Source organism: Zophobas morio, unplaced genomic scaffold, assembly GCF_036711695.1.
Source record: "Zophobas morio isolate AGI-343-1 ecotype UQ-CSIRO unplaced genomic scaffold, CSIRO_AGI_Zmor_V1 ptg000058l, whole genome shotgun sequence".
In the NCBI taxonomy this organism is placed as follows: Eukaryota; Metazoa; Arthropoda; class Insecta; order Coleoptera; family Tenebrionidae; genus Zophobas; species Zophobas morio.
This window is the reverse complement of record NW_026972163.1, coordinates 5407719-5431095: the sequence shown is the minus strand read 5'-3', so window position 1 is coordinate 5431095 and position 23377 is coordinate 5407719. Positions and strand designations below refer to the sequence as shown.

At 36.8% G+C, this 23377-nt stretch overlaps 1 protein-coding gene across 1 annotated transcript in view; it reads right to left on the bottom strand.

The window, feature by feature from the left end:
• Positions 1-23377, bottom strand: part of LOC135143125 (netrin-1) — a 154751-nt gene that overhangs the window by 63739 nt on the left and 67635 nt on the right. The window contains exon 2 of the mRNA XM_064074991.1: positions 5433-5621. Coding sequence (XP_063931061.1) covers positions 5433-5621 — 189 coding nt within the window. The remainder of the gene's footprint in view (positions 1-5432; positions 5622-23377) is intronic.

Here is a 23377-nt window from a genome sequence, read left to right as displayed (position 1 = left end):
TATTCCTTTTCTTTATCTATTTTCGGTCAAGCACGCATTCGACCGTAATTGCACGTCATTTTATTTAAATTCCATTGGCAAGTACCATTTACCTTGCCCGTACTGTACCAGTTTTACGTATTTCAACTAAGCGGATTTTCAAATGGTTATGACGCGTTCGCAAACTTTCGATGCTCCACACATGGCAGGCGCGGAAGGTGACGACAATGCCGAAACATTTTCGGACTCAAATCCTACACCAGAGGATGCAGGAAATTTACAAATTTTATTCTTAAAAAGAAATCGCATTCACGACGAAATATCGCGTTTCAAGTTGTGGTTTGAAACAAACAATCTAAGTACATCCGCTTCTCGACTAAGAGTAAGATTGCGCGATTTTGTACGTATTAAGGCTCAGTTTGACAAAATCCATTCTCAGATTGAAGCTCTTGATGACGCTACCCTCGATTTAGAACACTCTAGAACAAAACTTTATTTCGAAAACGCGTATTACGATTTATGTGCAGATGTCGAAGATGCTATTGAACAAAAACGCGTTAACACATCTTCACCTGCACCGCAAGGTAACGCACCTACGAGCACACCGTCACCATCGGTGCAGTTGCTCCCGATTGTTATTAAACCGTTTAGCGGAATTTATACTGAATGGCTACCTTTTTATAATACATTTAAAACGTTGGTTCATGACGACACACGTCTGACCAAAATTCAGAAATTTCATCATTTAAAAAATTCTTTGTGTGGCGACGCAGTAAACGCCATAAATCCGTTAACAATTTCTGAGGCAAATTATGATGTAGCGTGGAAATTGCTCAAGGACAGATTTGAAAACAAACGGTTAATCGTCCAGCACCACGTGACCAATTTGTTTAATCTGCCTCAAGTAATTAAAGATTCTGCTAGTTCAATGCGACAGTTATTAGACACTTTTAACGCAAATCTTGAAGCGTTGAAATCTTTTGATGTCGAAATAAATCCATCAGACGTCTTACTCATTTATTTATTAACATCGAAATTAGACTTTGTCAGCCGCAGGGGTTGGGAAGAATCTTTGACTACGAACGAACTACCAACTAAAAAACAGTTAATTGATTACTTGACACAACGGTGTCATTTGATGGAATCGATGGAGTTAAATAAATCGCAATTTAAAACTAATAATACGTATAATAATAATCAAAAAACAGAACCAAAATCATTTTCAAGGCCCCCACAAAAGGTGTCAACATTTACAGCGGCAGTAAATCGCAATAGCACACAATCCACTTGTTATTTTTGTAAAAAATCTCATTTAATTTACAACTGTGTTACCTTTTTAAAACTCAGCGTTTCGGAAAGAAGGTATCAGGTAGATAGGTTGAAATTATGTCAAAATTGTCTCAAACCATCGCATACGTCCGATAGCTGTAAATCTATGTCATGTAAATTATGCCAATTGAAACATAATACACTTTTACATAGTGACCAACCCTCCCATTCAAACGAAAACCAGCCTAGTACCAGTGGAGTTTATTGCTCATCCGCCCTTTTTCCACAAGCCGTTTTGTCTACAGCAATAATTCTAATAAAGGATTGTAAAAACAAATTTCAAAAATTCCGGGCTTTGTTAGACGTGGGTTCAGAATCGCATTTTATTACTGAAGCCGCCACTAACAAATTGGGTTTAAGTACAGAAAATGCAAATGTGGTCGTAGCAGGTATTCAATGTTCAAATACGACCGCTAGACAAAAGGTTCAGGTACAGATCGAGTCGTTGCATTACTCATTTACAACAGCTTTAAATTGTCTGGTAATCCCAAAAATTTCGAAGAACATACCTGTCCGTACCTTTTCTAAAGATGAGCTGGACATACCTGAAGCGGTAAAACTTGCCGATCCTAATTTCAATTTGTCACAGCCAATCGATCTGTTAATCGGAGCTGGATTATTTTGGCAACTGTTATGTGTAGGTCAAATTCAAACGATAGGACATGGCTTAATATTACAAAAAACTTTATTAGGTTGGATTGCAGGAGGGCCATTGCATGGATGCCCCACCAGTGACACTCGTCAAAATCTACATTGCGCGGTCAATAATGTCAATTTAGAAAACCAGGTTGAAAAGTTCTGGAAACTTGAAAGTTATTCAAACGATGATAAGCCGCTCACAGCTCTTGAAATACAACATGAGAACTATTTTATTAACAATGCCACTCAATTATCCAACGGACGATTTCAAGTCAGATTAACATTTAACGAATTTTTACCAAACTTGGGGAATCCGACAGAAATCGCGCTCAAACGGTTCAACACATTGGAACGAAAGTTCGCAAAAAATGTCATGTTAAAAATAAATTATCAGGATTTTATGAAAGAATACATTAATTTGGGTCATATGCGTTTACTAGGTCCATTGACAGAGCATAGAATCGAAAGTGAACCCTATTACCTCTTGCCTCACCACGCGGTTTTCAAAAATGACGGGGCCACTGATAAGATTCGCGTAGTATTTGACGGGTCAGCCAAACCATTATTCGGAAAAAGCATAAATGCTTGTCTGAGTACAGGGCCAAAAGTACAAAACGACATTTTTGATTTAATAATTGGATTTAGAACGTATAGGTTTGCCTTTACAGCGGACATTTGCAAGATGTACCGTCAAATTTTAATTCATCCCGAAGAAAGACGATACGAAAAAACTTTGTGGTGGGATGATCCCGTGCTTTACCAAGCACGTGTCACTTTAGCCAAACGGGCTTCGAATACAAATTTGCTGAATGATTTGACAACTAACCACATCAATTTTCATTTCATTCCGCCTTCCGCACCACATATGGGGACTATCGGGGAAGCAATGGTCAAATCTGCGAAAAGTCAGTTGAAGCTCGTTACTGGTATATTTTTATTTAGTTTGCAAGAAATGCAGACGTTGCAAATACAAGTCGAAACGTGTTTGAATTCGTACCCGTTAACCGCCATGTCCAAAGATCCAAATGACTTGACTCCTTTAATTCCCGGTCACTTCCTCGTTGGAACCCCTCTAACTGTTATTTCAGAGGATAACGTCACCACGGTCTCAACGAACCGGCTCTCCAGGTGGCAACAATTCAGCCGCACTCAGCAGCAATTTTGGAAACGGTGGACAGCAGAACATATGGGCCAACTTCATCATCGCCCAAATTGGACCAAGGCCAGCCGCAACAGCATAAGGTGGACGATTTGGTGGTCGTTAAGGAAGACCACACACCCCCGCTTATATGGACCACTGGGACGCGTTATTACTGTTCATCCCGGTCTACATGCCCCCATTCGCGTAGTGACAGTGAGAACCGCGCATGATGTGATTAACCTGCAAGTGACTAAGCTGTGTGTGCTTCCGACATAAACAAATGTGCAGTGTCTAAATTTACCCCTTTTTTTCTATGTGTTCTGTACTCTATTTCATTGTCAATGTATGCACCTGTCATGTAGACACATTATGTATTTCATATTTGCAAATGTTATACTTTGTCATGTTGAAAGTTAGTTCTTTCAAGGCGCCGGACCATGTTCGGGTTTCGGTTTTACCTACCAACCGCAACCCTTGTCAACAAGCGTCCCCAACTTTCTCTTTTACCTGGAATGTATCACTTCCGATTTTAACAACTTTGTATATAGGCTCCGAACTGTCAACAACAAGTAAATACAGTGTTACACAGCACATGTTTGTGTTTCATTTATATCAATCTTTTTGGTACGTATGTATGAGTAACAATCATACATCCAACAAACATATTTTTTTACTAGTACCTAATCGCGAAACCTCCAATTTATTCACTTGACACGAAGTTTTCAGTTGTTTATTATTGACCTGGGTTAATAATGAAAAACTGAGGTTATGTAATGTTTAACAGAATGTTTTTTTTTGTAGCAATTGTTGTTTTTGTGCCGCCTGCCGCATTTCGGGAGGGGTATATTGTTCACCTTCTGCTCTTTCTACTGACATTTTTGCAATGAAACAACAAATCTTCATCTTGAAAGAGACAGTAATTTTTATCGCTGATATTTGTTTTAAAAAATTTATAATTTTCGAGTTAAATGTAATGAAGTTCCACTAGTGAAAAAAATTGTATATGAACCACGGTTGTGAAGACGCTTACAGCCCGCACGACCTTATTATAGCCCTCGATTTCATCTCGAGTCCTAAACCGGTCGCTCGGAGTATAATAATAGTCTTCACAACCTAGATATATAATACTTCTATATCTAGGTATACTACTATTGCCGTCAGTATTACGGGGCATGCTATAAAAAGTTGGTATTCTTTATCATATATACTTATTATAAAGTATATTAATGGTATAACGGTACATACTACTGTCATTATTGCTATTACAGTAAGCTTTCGGGAGGAAGGTAACCTTTATCACAAGATATCCTATATAATATATCTTGGTTTAACTACCTATAACAAAATAATTCATGTTTATTTAAAAAAAAAAAAATCGTCATGCCCAATCAAAGTACATATTCAAATTAAAAAAACAACTTGATTTTATTTACCGCTTTTCCGCCGACGAATACAAAACAGTCCAATCCTAGCCGCTCTTATTTAGCGACGGTAGGCGGGATGTATCATCATTTATCAGCCAGTGAGGTGTACCGGTCATTATAGATATTCTGGAAACGCTCGGTCTAGATCCCAACCGATTTAGTCATCATATATTACAGACTTCACATCTCACACAAAAACACTCTGCGCTAAAAATTTTTAAAAGTTTTACTTTTTAGCCAATTACATTTTCTGCGAAAATTTTCCATACACACGTTTGTTTTGTCAAAAACATTCTTGGTTAAAATTTTTTTTAGTTATTTTTATTTTGCTTCTGAAACACCCTCCCACCGAATGAGTGAATAAACTCAAAGATTTTTACAACCTTACACATATCATATCTTTTCCAACTGCGTGTTTTTTCATTCCCCCTACTGAGTACAACGAAAATTTAAGCGGAGGGCTATTCCAACGGGACAAACTGTGGTGAGTTGGTGTACTTTTACTGCTGTCAGTGTTAATTTAATTTTTACGTTCACTAGCACCACTGTGGAGATAACTAAATTCCCAAATCACCAACCTCTAGCACTCCTTCGAAATTAGTGGCCGAAAAACCTTTTTAAATAAGGCTACGGTCATTATGTCGAAGTCTATGTACAAAGGTATATCGACGTGCAGTCGATACCAAATTAATTTGAAATTGCAAAAATATGATTGCGAAATATTTATTTTGTATCCATTCATATGTGCGACCAACCAAAAACGTTATTCGGTTCGAGCTCTATTTGATCGGTTGCAGTTGTTTCAGTTCACGTAGACGATACACCATATTAATCACTCAGTTGAGTACTGAAGATCGTAAAAACTAACATATTATACATGCAAGAATAAATATAAATTTAAAACCTCCACGTTTACTTACGTTTACAAGCTTTGCGATGAGTAATTTGTTTTGTTGGATCACGGTAGTATCCCTCCCTGCAGTAGTGACAGTGTCGGCCAGCAGTGTAATGACGGCATTTAAGACATACTCCACCAGAAACTCGTCCGGACAGTTTGTAAAGTTCCATATTAAATCTACATCTTCGAGCATGTTGATTACATTCGCAAGCTGAAAAAAAACTGATATTAAAGAGTGTAATTATTTATCGGACGATTGAACTTTTCAACAAAAAAATATGTCAAAATTGCTGCACGCTGCATTTTAACATAATTTGTCGTCCGGACAGAAGTGTGTTCTACAATTCAGATCCTGTCAACGTCGTAACAAAAACTGTTAAAATATTTTACCATAGAAATATTATTATAGAATTAAATTTCCTCAAATTTCTTATAAAGAGACATATTTCATACTCACATATAAGATATGCTTATATTTTTATGAAACTTTTACTGAGTTTCTATTCAGTAGTTATTTATTAAAAGTAAAATGTGAGTTATCTTTTTGTGTTTCCATAATTATAATTTTAAACAAGACACTAGCTTGAGAGGAACAAGCACGTGAATCTGACAGCACCGTGGGCAAAATCCACTGTTCAATAGATTTACATTCATGTTCCCCGCTAGGCATTAGGGGAAATGAGATACCTCTCTTGGTTCTGACATGTCACAAATATTTAATCTGTGCATTGTATTGTGGTAATTCTGTATACCTTTTGCAATTAAAAGTTTAATAGAAAATGGCAATCTTTCTTGTAATACAAACTGAAACTGGTTTTTCTTATAGGGAATAAATGACTATTATAGATTTGCCATTTACTTTTAAACTGCAGATACAGTAATAATTTCTGTTAATATTCCTACTTTTTCATATTAAATAAGTTACATCTACAATGATTAAAGAAAGCTGTCCTCATTATGTCCAACTTTGTTTGATACAATTCTGGAAGCATATTTACGTCATCTGAGAGGGCGTTTCTATTTACTCTAGTTCAATTTATTACTAATTTTGTGTAAACATTTCAACACACTGAGCGCTGTCAGTCTTGGATTTACATGTACATTTCATACCCTTAGCTGTATTAAAAGCAACGCAACGTAAGGAAAAACAAGGTAGTTTTAAACTATGTTGTAGTAGCATAATTTATTCAATTTACAGATAAGAAATAATAGACTATAAAAATTATTACTGGTAAAATGCCTCTAAATAAATAATTCAAGTTAAAGTTATAACATGGAAAGTTATATGTATTTAACATTTGTATTTATACCTAATATTAATAACAATAGATGCACCATAATTATAAAGTCCTTCATCCTGTTAAAATTTTGAACGTCTGTCTGATTTCTTCAGATCAAATTTCAGGTACTACAATTTCAGGTGTAACAGATGTAGTTTGGTTGGTTCTGTTGATTTATTTAAGAATCTAATGGTCTTTGTTTTCAGGGTGAAATTTTTGGAATCACGTTGAATGTGAATTATTAATTATTAACATATGTGGAAGTGATTTTATTGTTAACTGATATATGCTAGGGAACAGCCTTCACAAGTCAATAGAAAGACTCCTAAATTAGAATTTTTTTTTAATTTGTCTTTACTATTGTTATGTATAAATTTATTTGGAAAGCGGTTTTGTAACAAAATGTCTTATTTTATAGTGTATTTGAGATTTTATTGGATATCCATTCGATGCGACGGACGGTTAATTTCATGTTTTCTCAAAGTTTTATGAGCACTAAAGTATCAAAAAAATAGATTTCCCGTGTCCGTGTCTGTGACATGAAGCCTCTCTGTCTGTCTATGTCGATTTTATTAAATCGAACAGTTAAAATTCGAAAGTACTGGAGTGATTGTTGTGAAATTTGATATGTAAGTAATTTAGCCATATCATGTGCAACCGTAGATGGTAAAACGCTAACCAAAATTTGTCTGATCATCCCAACCAAAAATTTGATGTAAATGCTACTTAAATTTTAAAAATAACTTCTGCTATACTTGTGGTTTATGAAACCATCATTATTTTTAATTTTTGGAAAATCAAAACTGTATGACAACATTTTATATTTTAACTTAAAAAACCGAATGCTCTGAAATACACTCCCCACAAAAATTATCGCACCACCTCCAGTTCTAGTGAACCGGACTAGATGTAGGTACCATGTACATACATATTAGGGATAAGTGTATTCGAGGCAATGCCAAATAATGACAGTATTTAATGTGAGTTTGAGCGATATGTTTGTTCTAGATATATTCAAATCAGAAATATAGGTACAAACTTTTGAGGGTGGTGCGACAATTTTTGTGGGCATATACATACCTATAGTATATTTCAAGCGTTTTAAAGTTAACATAAGAAGAGTAAATAATTAATCAAAATTTGTCTGTATATCCACCAAGAACTTGATGAAATTTTGTTCGATAAATTCGATCGGTTCTTGTTAAAATGTTGATGACCTCATCACAAAGTTTTGTTATAGAAAAACTCACTTGAAAACACGCACAACATGCTCCCTTAATGCTCCACTCATATCTTTATTTTAATTTCGAGGGGTTATAAAAAAAATAATATTCGCAAAATGAAATTTAACTATTTTTGATGAAACTGATTTTATTGGACTGTACTCCGCGATGGGGAGGAAATTTCTGCATAAATATTCTGAGATCAATTTTTCTTTGAAGTTCTCGTTGGACAGTGATGTCAATAATATATGTGTATCATTCTATCATTGCGGCAAGTTTGTGAACTCCATGAATGTAGCGAATTTTTTTTTAATGGTCGTATCCGAATATATGGTTTCAAGAACGGCTGTTTATAAAACAAGTGTGAAAAATGTACGTTTAAGGCACCCGGATGAAAACATTCGGAATGATCGAAGGTAGTTCTGCAAATCATACACGTGCCTTAAATACATTTTTTTTAGGAATACATTACGCCTCAGAAATTAGATTTAAACTGAACTTGACTTGGTAATCAAATCATGTAACAAATCACTGTAGGCTGTACGTAATTCGGGACGACGTTTATTATTTTATTATTATTTTACAAACAACTTTTTTCATCTGTCAAACGTATAGTAAGAATTTTATCCCTAATGGATGCCGGCGATGAAACCAATAACTATGTTGTGTGTTGTGTTTGATGTGGAAAAATCTGCGAGACTGACAATCTGATATGATTGTTATAAATCAAATCATTCAGTTTACCATTCCCACGCCTTAAGGAAATGTGAGCAAATTGTCTAAAAGTTCTGTAAATAATCTCCAAAAATGATTTAATATTAGGTAATAGCCCAAATTCTTTGTATTCATGCTTCTGTCAAATGACCCGATTTACCCTGTAAATAAAGAATTTGACCTCGCGCGGACTCACATCACTTCTTATCATATATGTTCTGTTTATAACGACCCATCAGCTATAGTATAGAGACAGTTGTTGCAACTAAGTCTAAAGTGTTTAGTTCCCTCGATAGTCGTCACCGTGTACGTCCATCATCCAAAATGAAAACAAATAAAATAAAAAGTGCCATTAACTTACGAGTTTGTATCCAACCACCCTAAAGCCGATAACAAATGGATGCACTTGTATTTACACCAACAAAGTCCAAAGTTCAGTATGTATCGGCAAATGTACGATGAGAAATGGTACTTTCCACACTAGCATGATAAAGTGTTACTTTTCATACGCAAATCGATTTGAAATAAACGAGTATGAGTAAGAAAAAGGTATTTTTTGTACTTTATAGTCACATTTACATAAATATTATTTTAATGAGTATCACAATGTAATTCGTAACATGTTTAATTATTTGTTTGTTAAGTAGTTACTGCTGTCGAAACATAATGTTAGCAAAAAAAAAAAAATTATAATCCGATGTAAAAATTCTCAAATGAACTACTTACTATTCTGTTACTATTAATGCATAAAAATTGTACTTACAACTCGTACAATAGAGTGGTGAATTTTACCGACTAGTCTTAGGAAATCTATTGAGCCCTCTACTACCCTACTATTATTTATGGTCCACTTAGAAAACTATATTTATATATATCTATGTATATGTAGACGATATATAGTGTTTCGAAGACACTAACCAACAATTAGACATTACATCAGTTCAATACACATAAAAATTAAATTTATAAACTTTTTAAGGTCTGCCATTAATCATTACACAAATTCATTATCTCTCATAAAACTACACATACGGTGCAACGAAGCGAATCGCCGTACCGTCCCCGCGCGATTTCCCGTTCCAGGGTCGCCGCCCCCACAACCAGGAGGAGCCCGTCCCGAAGGAAGTCGCCATTCAGGACGAAACGACCGTGCCAGACGTTTTATTCTTTTTGTTTTTTTTTTTTTGTAAAGTTTATTTTGTGGACATTTTTAAGAATTAGCCGTAAGATTATTTTAGCCGTGTAGCTGGTGGCAGGGAATAAAAACCTGATTTATTGTTAACAATTTTCCTTCGTTTAATTTCTTGTTTCCGCGGGCGCTCACCAGACCACCTGGAGATCCGTGTCTCCGACTTTAGGGCAACTCCGGTGCTCTCTCCCCGAGCACCGACGCTCCCGACCGAAGGCGCCACCCCCGCTGGCGTGAAGTTGTCCGCATAAGACTAGGTCGGCCAAACATGTTTCATTTCTCAGCGCCACTAGTCGGTCCAAGGCTTGGCACCGAGGTACGCCACTCTCATCACAGGAATTTCGTCGCAACGGTTACAACCATTCCTTGCACCCTTGGATCCATTAACTTGCAGCATACCAGTCATCCAATTAATAATACACACATTATTGATAGTTTCATTAGACAAGGTCTGCAACGAAGAATTAAACAGGAACAAACTAACAACAGTAAAATTAAAAATAAGTATAATGTATACTTATATATACTTAATCCCAAAAGAAAAGGTATTGCAACTTATTTTGGAGATCAATGCATTAAATATAAATACAAAAATTTGTCTGCAAAAACATTTTCAAAACGTGCAATTCTTTTATCAAATTTATTAATAATAGTACAGACAAATCACAAAGAATTCAGGAAAATATCTATCAAAATGTATGTCGGTTAATGAAGAAAATCCAAAAAAATCCCTTCTTTGAATATTTGATATAATTGATGTAAAATTCCACATATTCGAACAACCAGTAACTACTAATGCTTGAAGAGATTTAAAATTTTACACATGGTAAATAAAGTCCTAATTTCAAATATTCTTGAATGTCCAAACATGAATAGATATAATAACTAAATTAAATATTTTGTTAAATGATCAAAGAGTCATAAGAGGATCGTTTCTTTTAAGTCTAAAATTTTAATACCCATACCTTAAATCTCATTTAAAGACACGCACAGGTTTCGTTAACACTCAATAGCATTTTAGCCATAAAATTTATTTGCCTGTATTGTGTACCGAAATACTTATTGTAACAAAGTTTTGCAAATTTTAGATTTGTTCGCATGACCACTTTCATAAAAATTTTAAAAAGGGAGAAATAAAGGACGGAGGGGGAAATGGTCGGCGACGTAGTACCTCAGTATTTCACACATAAATTTGGCTTCTTAGGCAGAAAATGTTTTGTGTTGTTATCCGTTCTTATTTTACTATTTACGCCAATAGTGTGATATAATGTGAGTATAATACTTAATGGGGAGAGTTTACTTTGCCTGACATATTCAGTAAATTCCTGTGTCTTCTAGTAAGCTTATGTATTCAGTGCTAAGGTTAACATATTACATATAATATAGCATAATGTTAAACATGACTATACCGGCTTTAAAGTGTCAAAAAAAATATGCGTCTCACTGTGCCAGCAAAACGACAAAATAATTCAAGACATAGATTTATGGAATTATTTGTTGGATACAAATCTAGCATATGTATTTAAATTCACAAGTGATTTAAACAGTCGACAATAAAACCCATTAATAATGTAACTCAATGATCTGGTGAAGCTATCCGAGAGATTGTATAGGCGACGTAGGCTTTCATCCGTCTTCTCCCCACAGGTCATCCTCCGTACAGTCACCTGTTGCCTAAATACTGTCAATATATTCGCTGAGTTGAGCATCGAAGGGTTGGTGAGGCTGATTGATGAGTACGAGCAGCTACAGCTTGAAGTGAAAACCAGTTCTTCAGTCTCGCCTCCAAGCCGAACCCCGATGATAACCTAGGTTACAGCTGCCACGTATGCCTACGCTCCTTTGGTAGGAAATCGGCAGCCTGGACCCAAAACCCTTCCCTCCACGGCACCACCACGAAGGGTGGAGACGTGGAGACCAACGGTCTATCACCACCGTCGTCCAGACCTGCTCTACCGTCCAAAGACCAGAACTACCGTCAGGTGTTAGAGATATGGAGAAACCGGGCATTACCACTCGTTCTGCAGGAACCTACTTCGTTTGTTCTGCTTTAGGTGTGGGTGAAGTGAAATTAGGTCGAGGGAATACCCCTGTGCCCCGGGCGACGAGCAGGCAGTCTGCGCCACGTCCACACCTTTTCCGCCGACTAGAGCAGCCACCGCTGACGATGCCGCCATCGTCGCGTGTTGGCGGTGCAGACAGATGGCCATTACCAATCGTCTTGCTCGAAGCCGCTTCGCTTGTTCTGTTCAAGCGGACGAATGGGGATAATGTCAAGAGATTGCTCCTCTGCACCGGAAAGGAGAAAAGGATTGCACCACGTCGAGGCCACCGCAGCGCCCACCCGACCAGGCCCCACTGACCATTGCTCCGCTAAAGTTTCTCGACAACCTTGCTGCGTCAACACAACGTTCTCCCAGTGGTGGCTCTCCGGGTCGTGATTCGCATGGCGAATGGCGTGGTTCGAGTCGTTGTCCAGATCGCCCTCGTCGCACCATCGCGCTTCAGTCTCACCGTCAAAGACGAGGTCCTTCCACTTAATTAGATTTCTGAAGGCAGAACTTCGATTCTTCGATAATGTTAGAGGTCTGACCACGATTTGTCATCATTGAATCCAACTCAACCGATTAACCAGCGCCACTGTCCCCAAAACCCCAGCACACAGAAGATGATCGACGCCAGGGTTGACAATATGATTGAAGATGGAATCATCGAGCCCTCCGACAGCGATTGCAGTTCTCTGATCGTCATTGTTATGAAAAAATACGGTAAACCGAGGTTTTGTATTGACTTTCAAAAAATAAATGACGTCACCGACAAAGATGCGTATCCGCCCCCATTCATGAATGTCATTTTAGATAAGCTTCACTGTACCCGATATATCTCGACGTTGGATCTGAAGCAGGGATATTTGCAAGTTCCATTGACTCTAGATAATAACCCTGCCACTGCTTCCACCGTTCCAGGCCGTGGCCCCTACCAATTCACCGTCATGCCCTTTGAACTTCCCTCCGCCCCAGCCACGTTTCAACGCCTGATGGACGTCGTCATCGGCGTGGATTTCGAGCCGAAAGTGGTGGTCTATCTCGAAGACATGGTCCTTGGTGAGGGCTTCACTGAACGCATGACACTTTTGCAAGAGGTTTTCCGTTGCCCCCGGGCCACCAACCTCCAAGTCAACCTCGAAAAATGTCAGTTTTGCCGTAAGTCGCTTAAGTACCGGTGGTAAGGTGGAGTCCGTGGTGAAGAATCCCTTACCGACAAATCTCCGTATCATCCGGCAGTTTCTGGGATTGATCTCGTGGTATCGCCGGCATTTTCCATCGTTCTCGAAACCGGCCGAAGTGGTCTGATGAACAGGAAGCCGGTTTCCAACAGTTGAAGCAAATGTTGTGTGCCCAGACTTCAGTCAGCCATTCGTCCTCTAGACCAATGCCTCGGACTTGGGCCTGTTAGCCGCTCGCTGTCTCCCGACGAAACAAATGCGTCTCCATGGTCTGAGTTGCAAAGAAAATGCGTCCGAACCTGGAGAGCTAGCAGTTTACTATTGTAACCGACCACCAGTCGCTGAAGTAGCTGAATTGCCTGAAAAGTCATTCCTGAGGGCTCAAGTTCCTCCAGCAGTTTGATTTAGAAATTAGATACTCTAAGGGAACCGTGTTGCCGATGCGGAGTCTATGCCGACACAAGGTGTCTCTCACCGGTATATTGCGGTATAGCGGAATGTTCCGCTAAGTATGTCCGGCGTTATCTCCAGTGTCAGATGTATAAAGTTACCCAGCAGCAGCCACTCAGAAAAATGCAGCCATCTCCGAATCGCATCTGTATCTGACATTTGATGTCGAAATATATAGTGTTGGCATGGCTTTTTCTTAACATCCGAGGTGCATGTTAAGGATTTGTTAACATTTGAGGTGAATGTTAAGAGTAGCTTAACATTTATCTCCAGCATGCATGTTAAGAGAGTTTAACAAGTAAGTGAACGATAAAATAAATAAAATAGTTTATTGCCATACATGTTTGTACGGGATTATCCACAATTTGTTTTGGCTCGTCAAATGGAAAAAGAAATGTGTATAGATACGAACACTACAACAATTACAATAAACAAACTACAAGAAGTACCAAATCTTTATTTTAATAATTAACAAACTCATTAAACATAGAGCAAAATCATTATTGGAGCAGAACTTAACAAATTTATCGCAACTATAAAAACAGGGAGATAATAAAATATATATATATATATATATATATATTTACAGGCTTAAATTTACTAAGGTTAAGTGATAAGATTTGTTTTCGGAAAGCATAACAGTTTAAAACAATTAAAATTTACATCACATCTTTAGGTCTTGTGTAATCGACAGTAGGGCATGATAAATTTACTGCAATTTCGGGTATTGTAATGATGAGAGCCCGATTTTTTTAATGTTTAGCTTACCCTGCCCATACAATAAAATATTAAGGATGTAGATGCAGGGCAGTAGCAGAATATTTAACTGTTGAAATAGTGGTTTACGGTGAACTTTTTGATCACTAATGTTGAGCACAGATCGCATTGTTCTTTACTGGATGCGAAAAATGCGAATGGCATGACTACAGTTTCCCCAAAATATTATTCCACAGCTAATAATACTAGAGAAGTTCGAGCGATAAAATGTGATGGTGGCGCTTAGTGTGCAATATACAGAAAGGTTTCTTTAGTTGAAAAACTATCGAATTTAATTTTTTTAAAGGAAGTCGATGCGGACACACCAGTTTAGTTTGCTGTCGAGTATGAAACCAAGATATCAAACTGACTTTACAGTATCTAAGTCATCTATAATAGAAAATGTTATATAGACTGTGTAATTAGCCTTACACCACTCCATAGTACATTCAATAGACTCTGTTTTTTGCAGTTAACTCAAGAAAATTTGCTTTGCTTATGTTGGTTATAATTGTATTATTTGCCAATAAAGTGGTATGTCCCTTTTTAATGTTGACAGGAAGTAAATTAAGAAGAAAATAGGGCCAAGGATTGAGTCCTATGGAACTCCGATATCAATTTTTGAAAATACTCGATGTCGTATTTTGTTCAACCACTAAGTATTTGCAGTTTGTTGAATAGATGAAATCTCAAAAAACTCATTCAATTTACCTCTCACACCGTAATATACAAATTTAACCAACAAAACATGATTACGATGTCAAAAGCTTTTCTTAGGTATAACAGTGAAATATATGTGACCTCGCGACTTTCAAAACTGTTTAAAATGTTTTAAATCATGCTTAAAGTTGCTACAATAGTGAATTTGTTTTTCCTGAAGCTGTACTGCTCAGGTGCAAATAATTTGTTTCATTCAAAAAAATTTACCAACCAATCTTTGAGGACTAGTTCAAAAGTTTTTCATAGTATAGGCAAATTTGCGATAGGACGCAGGTTGTTTGTATCACCTCTTTTGAATCGTGGGATTACTGTACCAAATTTTAAATAACTAGGAAGACGGCTTCATCAATGCACTTTTCAATGCCTTTGCTAATAGAGAACATATATATGCTTTACAGCTTTTACATTTACATCATAAATATCACAACAATTGGACGACTTTAAATGTCGATTCGATTATAGTATCAAAGCAAGATACAAGAGAATGTGGTGCATTTAGAAAGTGTTCATTGATGTTGTCAGCAGTGAAGCTATGATTTAGTTTTCAATCATAGGAATGCAACTCATCTTTAAAAATTTTTATAACGGCCTTAGCTTTGTTGGAACTTTTTAGTACAAAGTTGTCGTAAGGTGTCTTTTTTGCCTCTATCATTTTTTTACGATAGATATTTTTTAGACATTTATGGGCTTCATTATCAATCAAGTTACCATTACATCTTCGAATGACGTGTAAAGAATCGACTAATGCTCGTACGTTGCTAAGTTCATTAGTGAACCAGCGGATTTTTGATTTATCGATGGTTTGCCTAAGACAAAGCACTGGAAATCTATCATAATATACTTGCAAAAACATTTCATTAAAAATGAAGTGTGTCTCTGGACTTACGTTACAGTTATAAAAATCCTCCAGATCAAGATTGGCAAATGCTTGGTAAAATGTACTTAATCCAGAATGTATAATTGCCCCACATTTTTACATAAACACAAATAGTGGAGCAGCAACTAATACTTTCAGATTTTAATAACTACTTACCACCGTTGTTTGGTAGTTATTTTTCGCTTTCTTCCAGGAATAGTTCAAGTTCGCAATATTTTATTACGAAGGAACTGCATGTTTATGTAAAATAAGGTTAGAAATTTTCTTGTTGAGACCAAAATTACGGGCCCAACTAGTCCATCATTGTGCTAGTGTTAAGACATCTGCCACCATGGAAACAATAACACATGTCAATTTTATGTGGTATGACACCACCCAAGCGTTCCCGCAATAGTGGGAGGGACAGCTAGCAATAAAACGTGTTAAAATCGCCAGCCTGGAAATCCAACCCATCAAGCGAGGGAGAAGTGCTATCCAGAGCCAAACGCCTCGACCACCTTCTGGCAACAAATGCAGCGCTACTCGACGACCACGGTCCACCCACGGATGCCAGCGAGCACTGACAAGTCATCGAGGACGAGGTTATTATTCAACCACCGAGCGCGAGGCCCTCACCTTAGTCTGGGCCGTACCTACTGATAATAAATTTGTCCGGTTGGTTATCTATTTTACACATATTTTATATTGTCCACATTTGTGCCGATCGCGCCTCTTTGAAGTTTGTGGCACCAAAGTGTAGGGGCTACGGAAGTGTTTGTTATTTACGCCACTAGTTTTTACTTCATCCATGTGGTACCACAAAAAAAAATCGCCAAATAAAATTTTAGAATTTTTCAAAAAAGCGAGATCTGTTGACTATCCTCTAAGGACGAAAGACGTTCTGTCGAAATAAACTTCGAGCATTTTTTTTCAAGTCCAACAACGCACACACAAAATTGTGAAAAATATTACCTAGTCCTGATGTCCAAATATCTGAAAGATTGTGTACCAATAGTTGCTGCTGGTTTTAAAATTGTCCACTTTATCTGAGAGCGTACAAAACTTCCTACTTGCCATTTTTCATTCTTTATGAAATCATTATTTAGTAGCCAGTGTGTGTACTTTAAACTAATACAAGATTTATTATAGTGTTGTAAATTTTGTCAGCTTCAAAATAAACTCATTTAAATAAAAAATGGAACACCGGGAAGGAGAGCTTGTAACGACTTGACTTTCTCTCCACATCTTCACCTATCTGGAAGAAGTCAATGATAAAAAATTCAGAGTGATCCGACAAATTTTTTCTATATTTTTATTGTTTTTGCTATATGATAAGGCTCAACTTTATCACCCTTTAGAATTAAAAACAAGCTCTTTTGTCGCTGCATCATGTTCTTAAAATTTTCTGCAGTGGCTAGAGTGCGAAAACGTCAAGCTTGTTCGGAGCTTTCAGACTTTGAACGGGGACGAATCATTGGTTTGCACGAAGTCGGTTTACCTATCGGAGAAATTGCGGGTCATTTAGGTAGAACCCCAAACATTGTACTTTGAATATGGACTGCATGGCAGGATGAAGGCCGAGAACATCGCCGGGGTGGACGTCCCCGTGTCGTCCGTGAACGTGAAGAACACCGCCTTCACCGCCTTCACCGCCTAGCTGTTAGAGACAGATTTCAACCTACAACAGCTATCGCCGTAGAGTGGATGAAAAAAATCAGTAGACCAAGTCTGTAAGTACCGTTGGTACCGTTTACCGAAGAATTGAAGGTTGAAGTGAATGGGATTGGATAATTTTTAGCGATGAATCCCGCTTTTGTTTGTGGCGGAATGACGGCCAAATTCGTGTTAGTGGCTTTCGTGGGCATGGGGAACTACGAAATTTAGGCCTGGTTGTACGGAGCCATTTCGGTGTAACTCCTGGTATAATGGTGATGGGGTGCAATATGTATTGGGCACAGATCACCCTTAGTTATTGTCAATGGGACTCTAAATGCTCGACCAGATATAAAAGAAGTATGGACCCCGTTTTATTGTCATTCATAGCGGCACTTCCCAATGCCGCTTTTCAGCAAGATAATGCAAGATCATATGTAGCAGTGCATACTCGCGAGTTCTTTCAACGTCATTGTGTACCTTTGTTACCATGGCCGGCCCGTTTACCGGACTTAAACGCAATTGAACATGTCTGGGATTCTATGGGCCGACGACTACGTTCACTGCCGCATCCACCAACAACGCTAGGAGATTTCTAACACCAGCTGGAGGTTGTTTGGAATGTCATACCTCAGCAGGAAATCGATCACCTCATTCGAAGTATGCCTCGCCGATTAGGAGAGTGTATTAACAACCGTGGTGATATCACTTTTTATTAAATTTTTAACGTTATTCTTTGTGTTCTTTAGCCGAAACTTTAATCATTTCCTTCTTAAGACCTACTCATAATTCTCACGAAGGTTCAACTTTATCACTTTAGATTTTCAAGGTGTTGCAATTTTTCTGAAAATGAGTTTAATTTTAAACGTTTGGGGCGACTTATAAAAAAATCCCAGGCTGTACGAATAGGAAGTACGTTTGTAAAGCTTGAAGATAAAAGCCTCAAAATTTGAAATCTCCTTTTTGACTCCTTTTCGAAAATTTGACAATATAAGTCAGGTTGTTTTATCGGTTTAGCACAGTTATTAGAACGTTTGCAATACATATATAGAAATTTTATATAAATATATATGCTTTATTTTAGGCTAATTAATCTGTTTTACAAATACATTTGAACTCAACATGTCCTGCAGCAAAGAATGTTTTTCGATAATTATAATCCCAAAATTTCAGCAGAATATCTGAAATAACGGATTCATAAATTTTCTGTTATTTTAATAGCAGTTTCTTACGGAGCTCGAAGAAGAAATACAATTAGAGGAAATCAAGGCAAATGCCACTGAAATTGCGAAAATATTTGTGAACGCACATAATTCGTTCAACATGCTTATGATGGCGCATAGAACCATCTTTGCTTCCTATTAGACAAGTTGATAGAGAAAGTACAAAAGCTATAAATAAAGATATTTGAAAATACTGGCAATATCATATGCGCAAGTTTTCCACAATACTTACGGACCAGGATTTTTTAAATAGACTTTTTCTGTCATCTGATTTTTTAATAGCCTCTTTAAAGAAATTCTACACCCAAAAAAAAAAAAACAACTAGACATTCGTCACTTTTGGAGAGTGTAATGAAAAAAGGTAATGTCGAGGAAACGGAAATAGAAAGTTTCATCCGATGAAAAAATAGTAAGATGAGTTTCGAAAATTATCAGTGATTGTTAATACTAAATATAATCATTTATAGTGGTTATCATTTTTTTTATAACTACACTATGTTATTATATTTTATTTTGTATTACATCTGTAAGTTTCCATCACCTTTTAATATTTTGTGTTCTACGTTATTGAAAATATATGTAGGTATAAATTTTTTTTAAGTAGGATGATTATTTCTTTGTTATCATTGTTTCTTACAACTATATTAATAATTATTATTAAACGTTAACAATTTTTGAATATTAAAGTTTTTATACATATTGTATACTCTAATGAATTTCTTATTTTAGTTAATTCTATGATAAAAAAATTAAAAAAAACTATGTTTTAAGATCAAATTAATGCAGTTTAATCGAGATCATAAAGTTTTTTAACTAATTCCGGGTGATTATGAATTTTGGCCACATAGTTTTTATAAATTTTTTTAATCGCTATCGCTTAAGCTACATGTGCTCCTGTGTCTGTGCCTCTTTTTGGTGGAAATTCTGCGAAACTATTATTTACGTTTGCACCGGATCATTGTTGAATACACCAACAACGACTGTAACTATTTGGTTATACCAATTGTCGCGTATTTTGTTGAAATCAGTTATTATTTCTTGTATACCAAGCCGTATCAGTGTGCTAAAAACGGTGGTGTGATTAAAGAGGCGAGTTACTGTGTCTGGTGGATATGTCTGTGTGCTGCAGTCTGCTGGGAGGCGAATCACTAGGGATTTCTTCTTCAGAGATTTATAATTTTTCGCTATGCCGGAAAATTGCTGTAATTGTTTAGATCGCTCTAATAAATTCCCTTCAACAAAATGCAGTGGCTGCCAGCGATGCTTGCATTATCGCTGTACGGATATGTCCGAAGAGGAGGTTACACTGTTACAACATACTAAGTCGAAGAATATCCATACCTTATGCAAGAACTGTGGATCTAGTTTAGCACAAATTTCTGAGCTTATAAAAAATTTACTAGATATGCAGGCACTGTTTGAAGCAAGATTGGTAGCCATTGAGACTGCTCTCTCATCTTCTACTGCTCTTAAATCTCCAACTACTGATAGCACTTCGAGTGAACAGATGATTCAGGAATCTGTTGAGCGTACCATCCGGGCCTCTAATGTCATTTTGGTCAATGTTCCAGTAAATCCAGGAGTTGATGATGTCACAGTAGCCAACGAAATTTTAAACTTAGTCGATCCGACAGCAGTTGTATCTTCGGAGAACGCGCCTTTACTGAAACTGAAACTAAAATCGCCAGAAATGGCACGACTAGTTCTCCGTAAAAAATCTGCCCTATCCAGCACAAAGTTTTCAAAAATCTTTATACGAGACGACAAAACTCGCAACAACTTAGTCATCTGAAGGAATTACGCGCGGAACTTGATCGACGGAACTCCACTGGTGTCAAATTCACAATAAAGTACGTTCATAATGTTCCGCGAATTACAGAAATACAACCTGGACAAAATTTAAACTAGTGCCCAACAGTGTTACCGAATTAGGAATTTATTATCAAAATGTTAGAAGTGTGAGATCTGTCGCTAATAGTGTTTATGCGGGTTTATCAGATTGTGAACATGATGTTATTTGTTTGACTGAAACGTGGTTAGATTCCTCAATCTGTAGTTCTGAACTTATTCCCAAGGAGTACCATGTCTTCAGGGCCGATCGGGATTTTGATGCAACGGGACGCGTGCGAGGAGGAGGAGTGCTGCTTGCAGTTCATGAAAAAATCAAAGTGTCTTGTTTTGAATTGTCTAGACCAAAATTTCCTACCTTAATAGATGTGGTCGCTTGTAAAATTAGTTGCCAGACTCACTGTCTACATATTGTTGTCATTTATGTCCCTCCTGATTTAACTGCCATCGACTTTGAATATTTTGTGGAATGTTTAGAAAATTATGTTTTGCATTTTGACAAATGCTTACTAATAGGCGATTTTAATGTTCCGTGCTTTCTTGGGAGCATACACGACTTGGAATCACAGCTTGTACACAATATGGCCTCATTTTTGAATCTTACGCAACATAATACAATACGGAATTGTGACGACCGCTGTTTAGATTTGGTATTTTCAAATTTTTCACACTGTGATGTTACTCGAAATGTCAATCCAATTGTAAGGGAGGACAAATATCATCCTTCGTTAGATATTAATCTGCAGGTCAAACAATGTGGATTTGTTAACTTCCGTGGTCGCTGTGTGGGAAATGCATTCAACTTCAATAAAGCTAATTTTCCTATGCTATACGATGAGCTGCTAGGTACTGATTGGTCGCCTTTGTATAGCATAAATGATGTGAATCATATGTGCGATGTCTTTTACAATATTCTGAATAGCGTCTTTGTTAAATATGTACCTGTTATTAAAAGCACTAAACTTAGATTTCCAAAATGGTACTCCGGGGAACTTAAACGGCATATTAAGTTAAAGGAACATTTGTTTAGTAAATATAAGACATCTACGTCCAACGCTGACATTTATAAAGAGTACTGTGATGTTAGGCGTATTGTGAAACGTTTGATTGCTAGAGATTTCAGATTTTATATGGACAGAATACAGAATTCTCTAAACAAAGATCCGCGTTATTTTTGGTCATATGTGAAAGATAAAAAGGGTTCACAGTTCAGTGCCGGGAGAAGTTAAGTATAAAGATGTTTCTTTTGATAAACCGAATGATATTGTCAACGTGTTTGCTAGACATTTCAGTTCTACTTTCAGTGAACCTACATTGAATCAAGGTGGCACGTCGAATTATTTCGAACAGTGTTTAAACAGCAACAACATAAATGTTGCAATTGTTGAATCTGACGTATCGAAAGCAATCAAAAAACTTAAGGACAGTCGTTCTTCAGGTGTCGATCAAGTACCAGCTTACATCATAAAAGACTGTTGTAACGTGTTTTGTGAACCTTTAACTGTTCTTTTTAATTTAATTTAAAAAAAATCGTGTTTTCCTAAATTATGGAAGCTTGCAAAAATTATTCCTATTTATAAGAGCGGTGACCTGGCGAACGTTAGCAACTACAGGCCGATATCATTACTTTGTAATTTCTCAAAAATATTCGAAATTGTAATTTATAATCAAGTCAGTTTTCAATTGAAAGGCCTCTTGACTGAGCGCCAACACGGTTTCACCGCAGGTCGATCGACTTTGACGAATCTTACTTGTATGTCACATGCTATATAGAGTTCATAAGACAAGAGAGGTCAGCTAGATGTTATCTATACTGACTTCTCTAAGGCTTTCGACAAAGTCAATCACCATCTATTACTTCGTAAGCTTGCTGGTGTTGGCTTTTCATGTAACCTATTGGATCTAATTGCTTCCTATTTAGAAGGTCGAAGTAAATTTGTAATGATAAACGGCTATAAATCTGACCTTTACAAAACTACATCTGGGGTTCCGCAAGGCTCTACACTAGGCCCTTTATTATTTGTTGTGTATATCAATGATGTTGTAGAGTCAATAAAGCATTCTGAACTTTTGTTGTTTGCAGATGATGTCAAAATCTTTAGAAAAATTAATAGCTTTAATGACTGTGTGTTGTTACAACAGGAACTTGATTGCATGTATAATTGGTCAGAAGATAATAACTTACCACTTAATAAAGCTAAATGTAAAATCGTTACTTATTCCGCTTGTATCGAGACTTTTGAGTATAATTACGAACTAGATAACTATATTTTAGAGAGATGTAACAGCAATAAAGATTTAGGTGTTCTTTATGACTCACAGTTTTCGTTCAAAGAGCATGTTGACAATCTGGTTGCTAATGCTAAAAAAGTCCTAGGATTTATAATTAGGAATTGCAAGGAGTTTTCAAACATAGACACGCTCAAAAATTTGTATTTTGCTTTAGTTCGTACTAAATTAGAATACTGTGCACTGGCGTGGTTTCCGTATTATAATTACCAGGTGGGTAAGGTAGAAAATGTACAACGTAGATTTTTGAAATATGTTTACTATAAAGTAGAGGGGAAATGGCCGGATAGAAATTATCCTCAAGTAGTTTTGCTGGAAAGATTTTGTATTACACAATTGATATCTCGGCGCATCATAGCAGCGTTAGTGTTTTTATTTAAATTGTTAAATAATGTAATCGATTGTAGTGAGTTGCTCGGTTGTTTAAATTTTTATGTTCCCAGGTTTAGCTGTAGAACGGCAGTCACGTTATATTGCAACACACCTAAAACGAACCGTGGTAGAAAAGATCCCATTTATATTGTGAACTATTATTTGAAC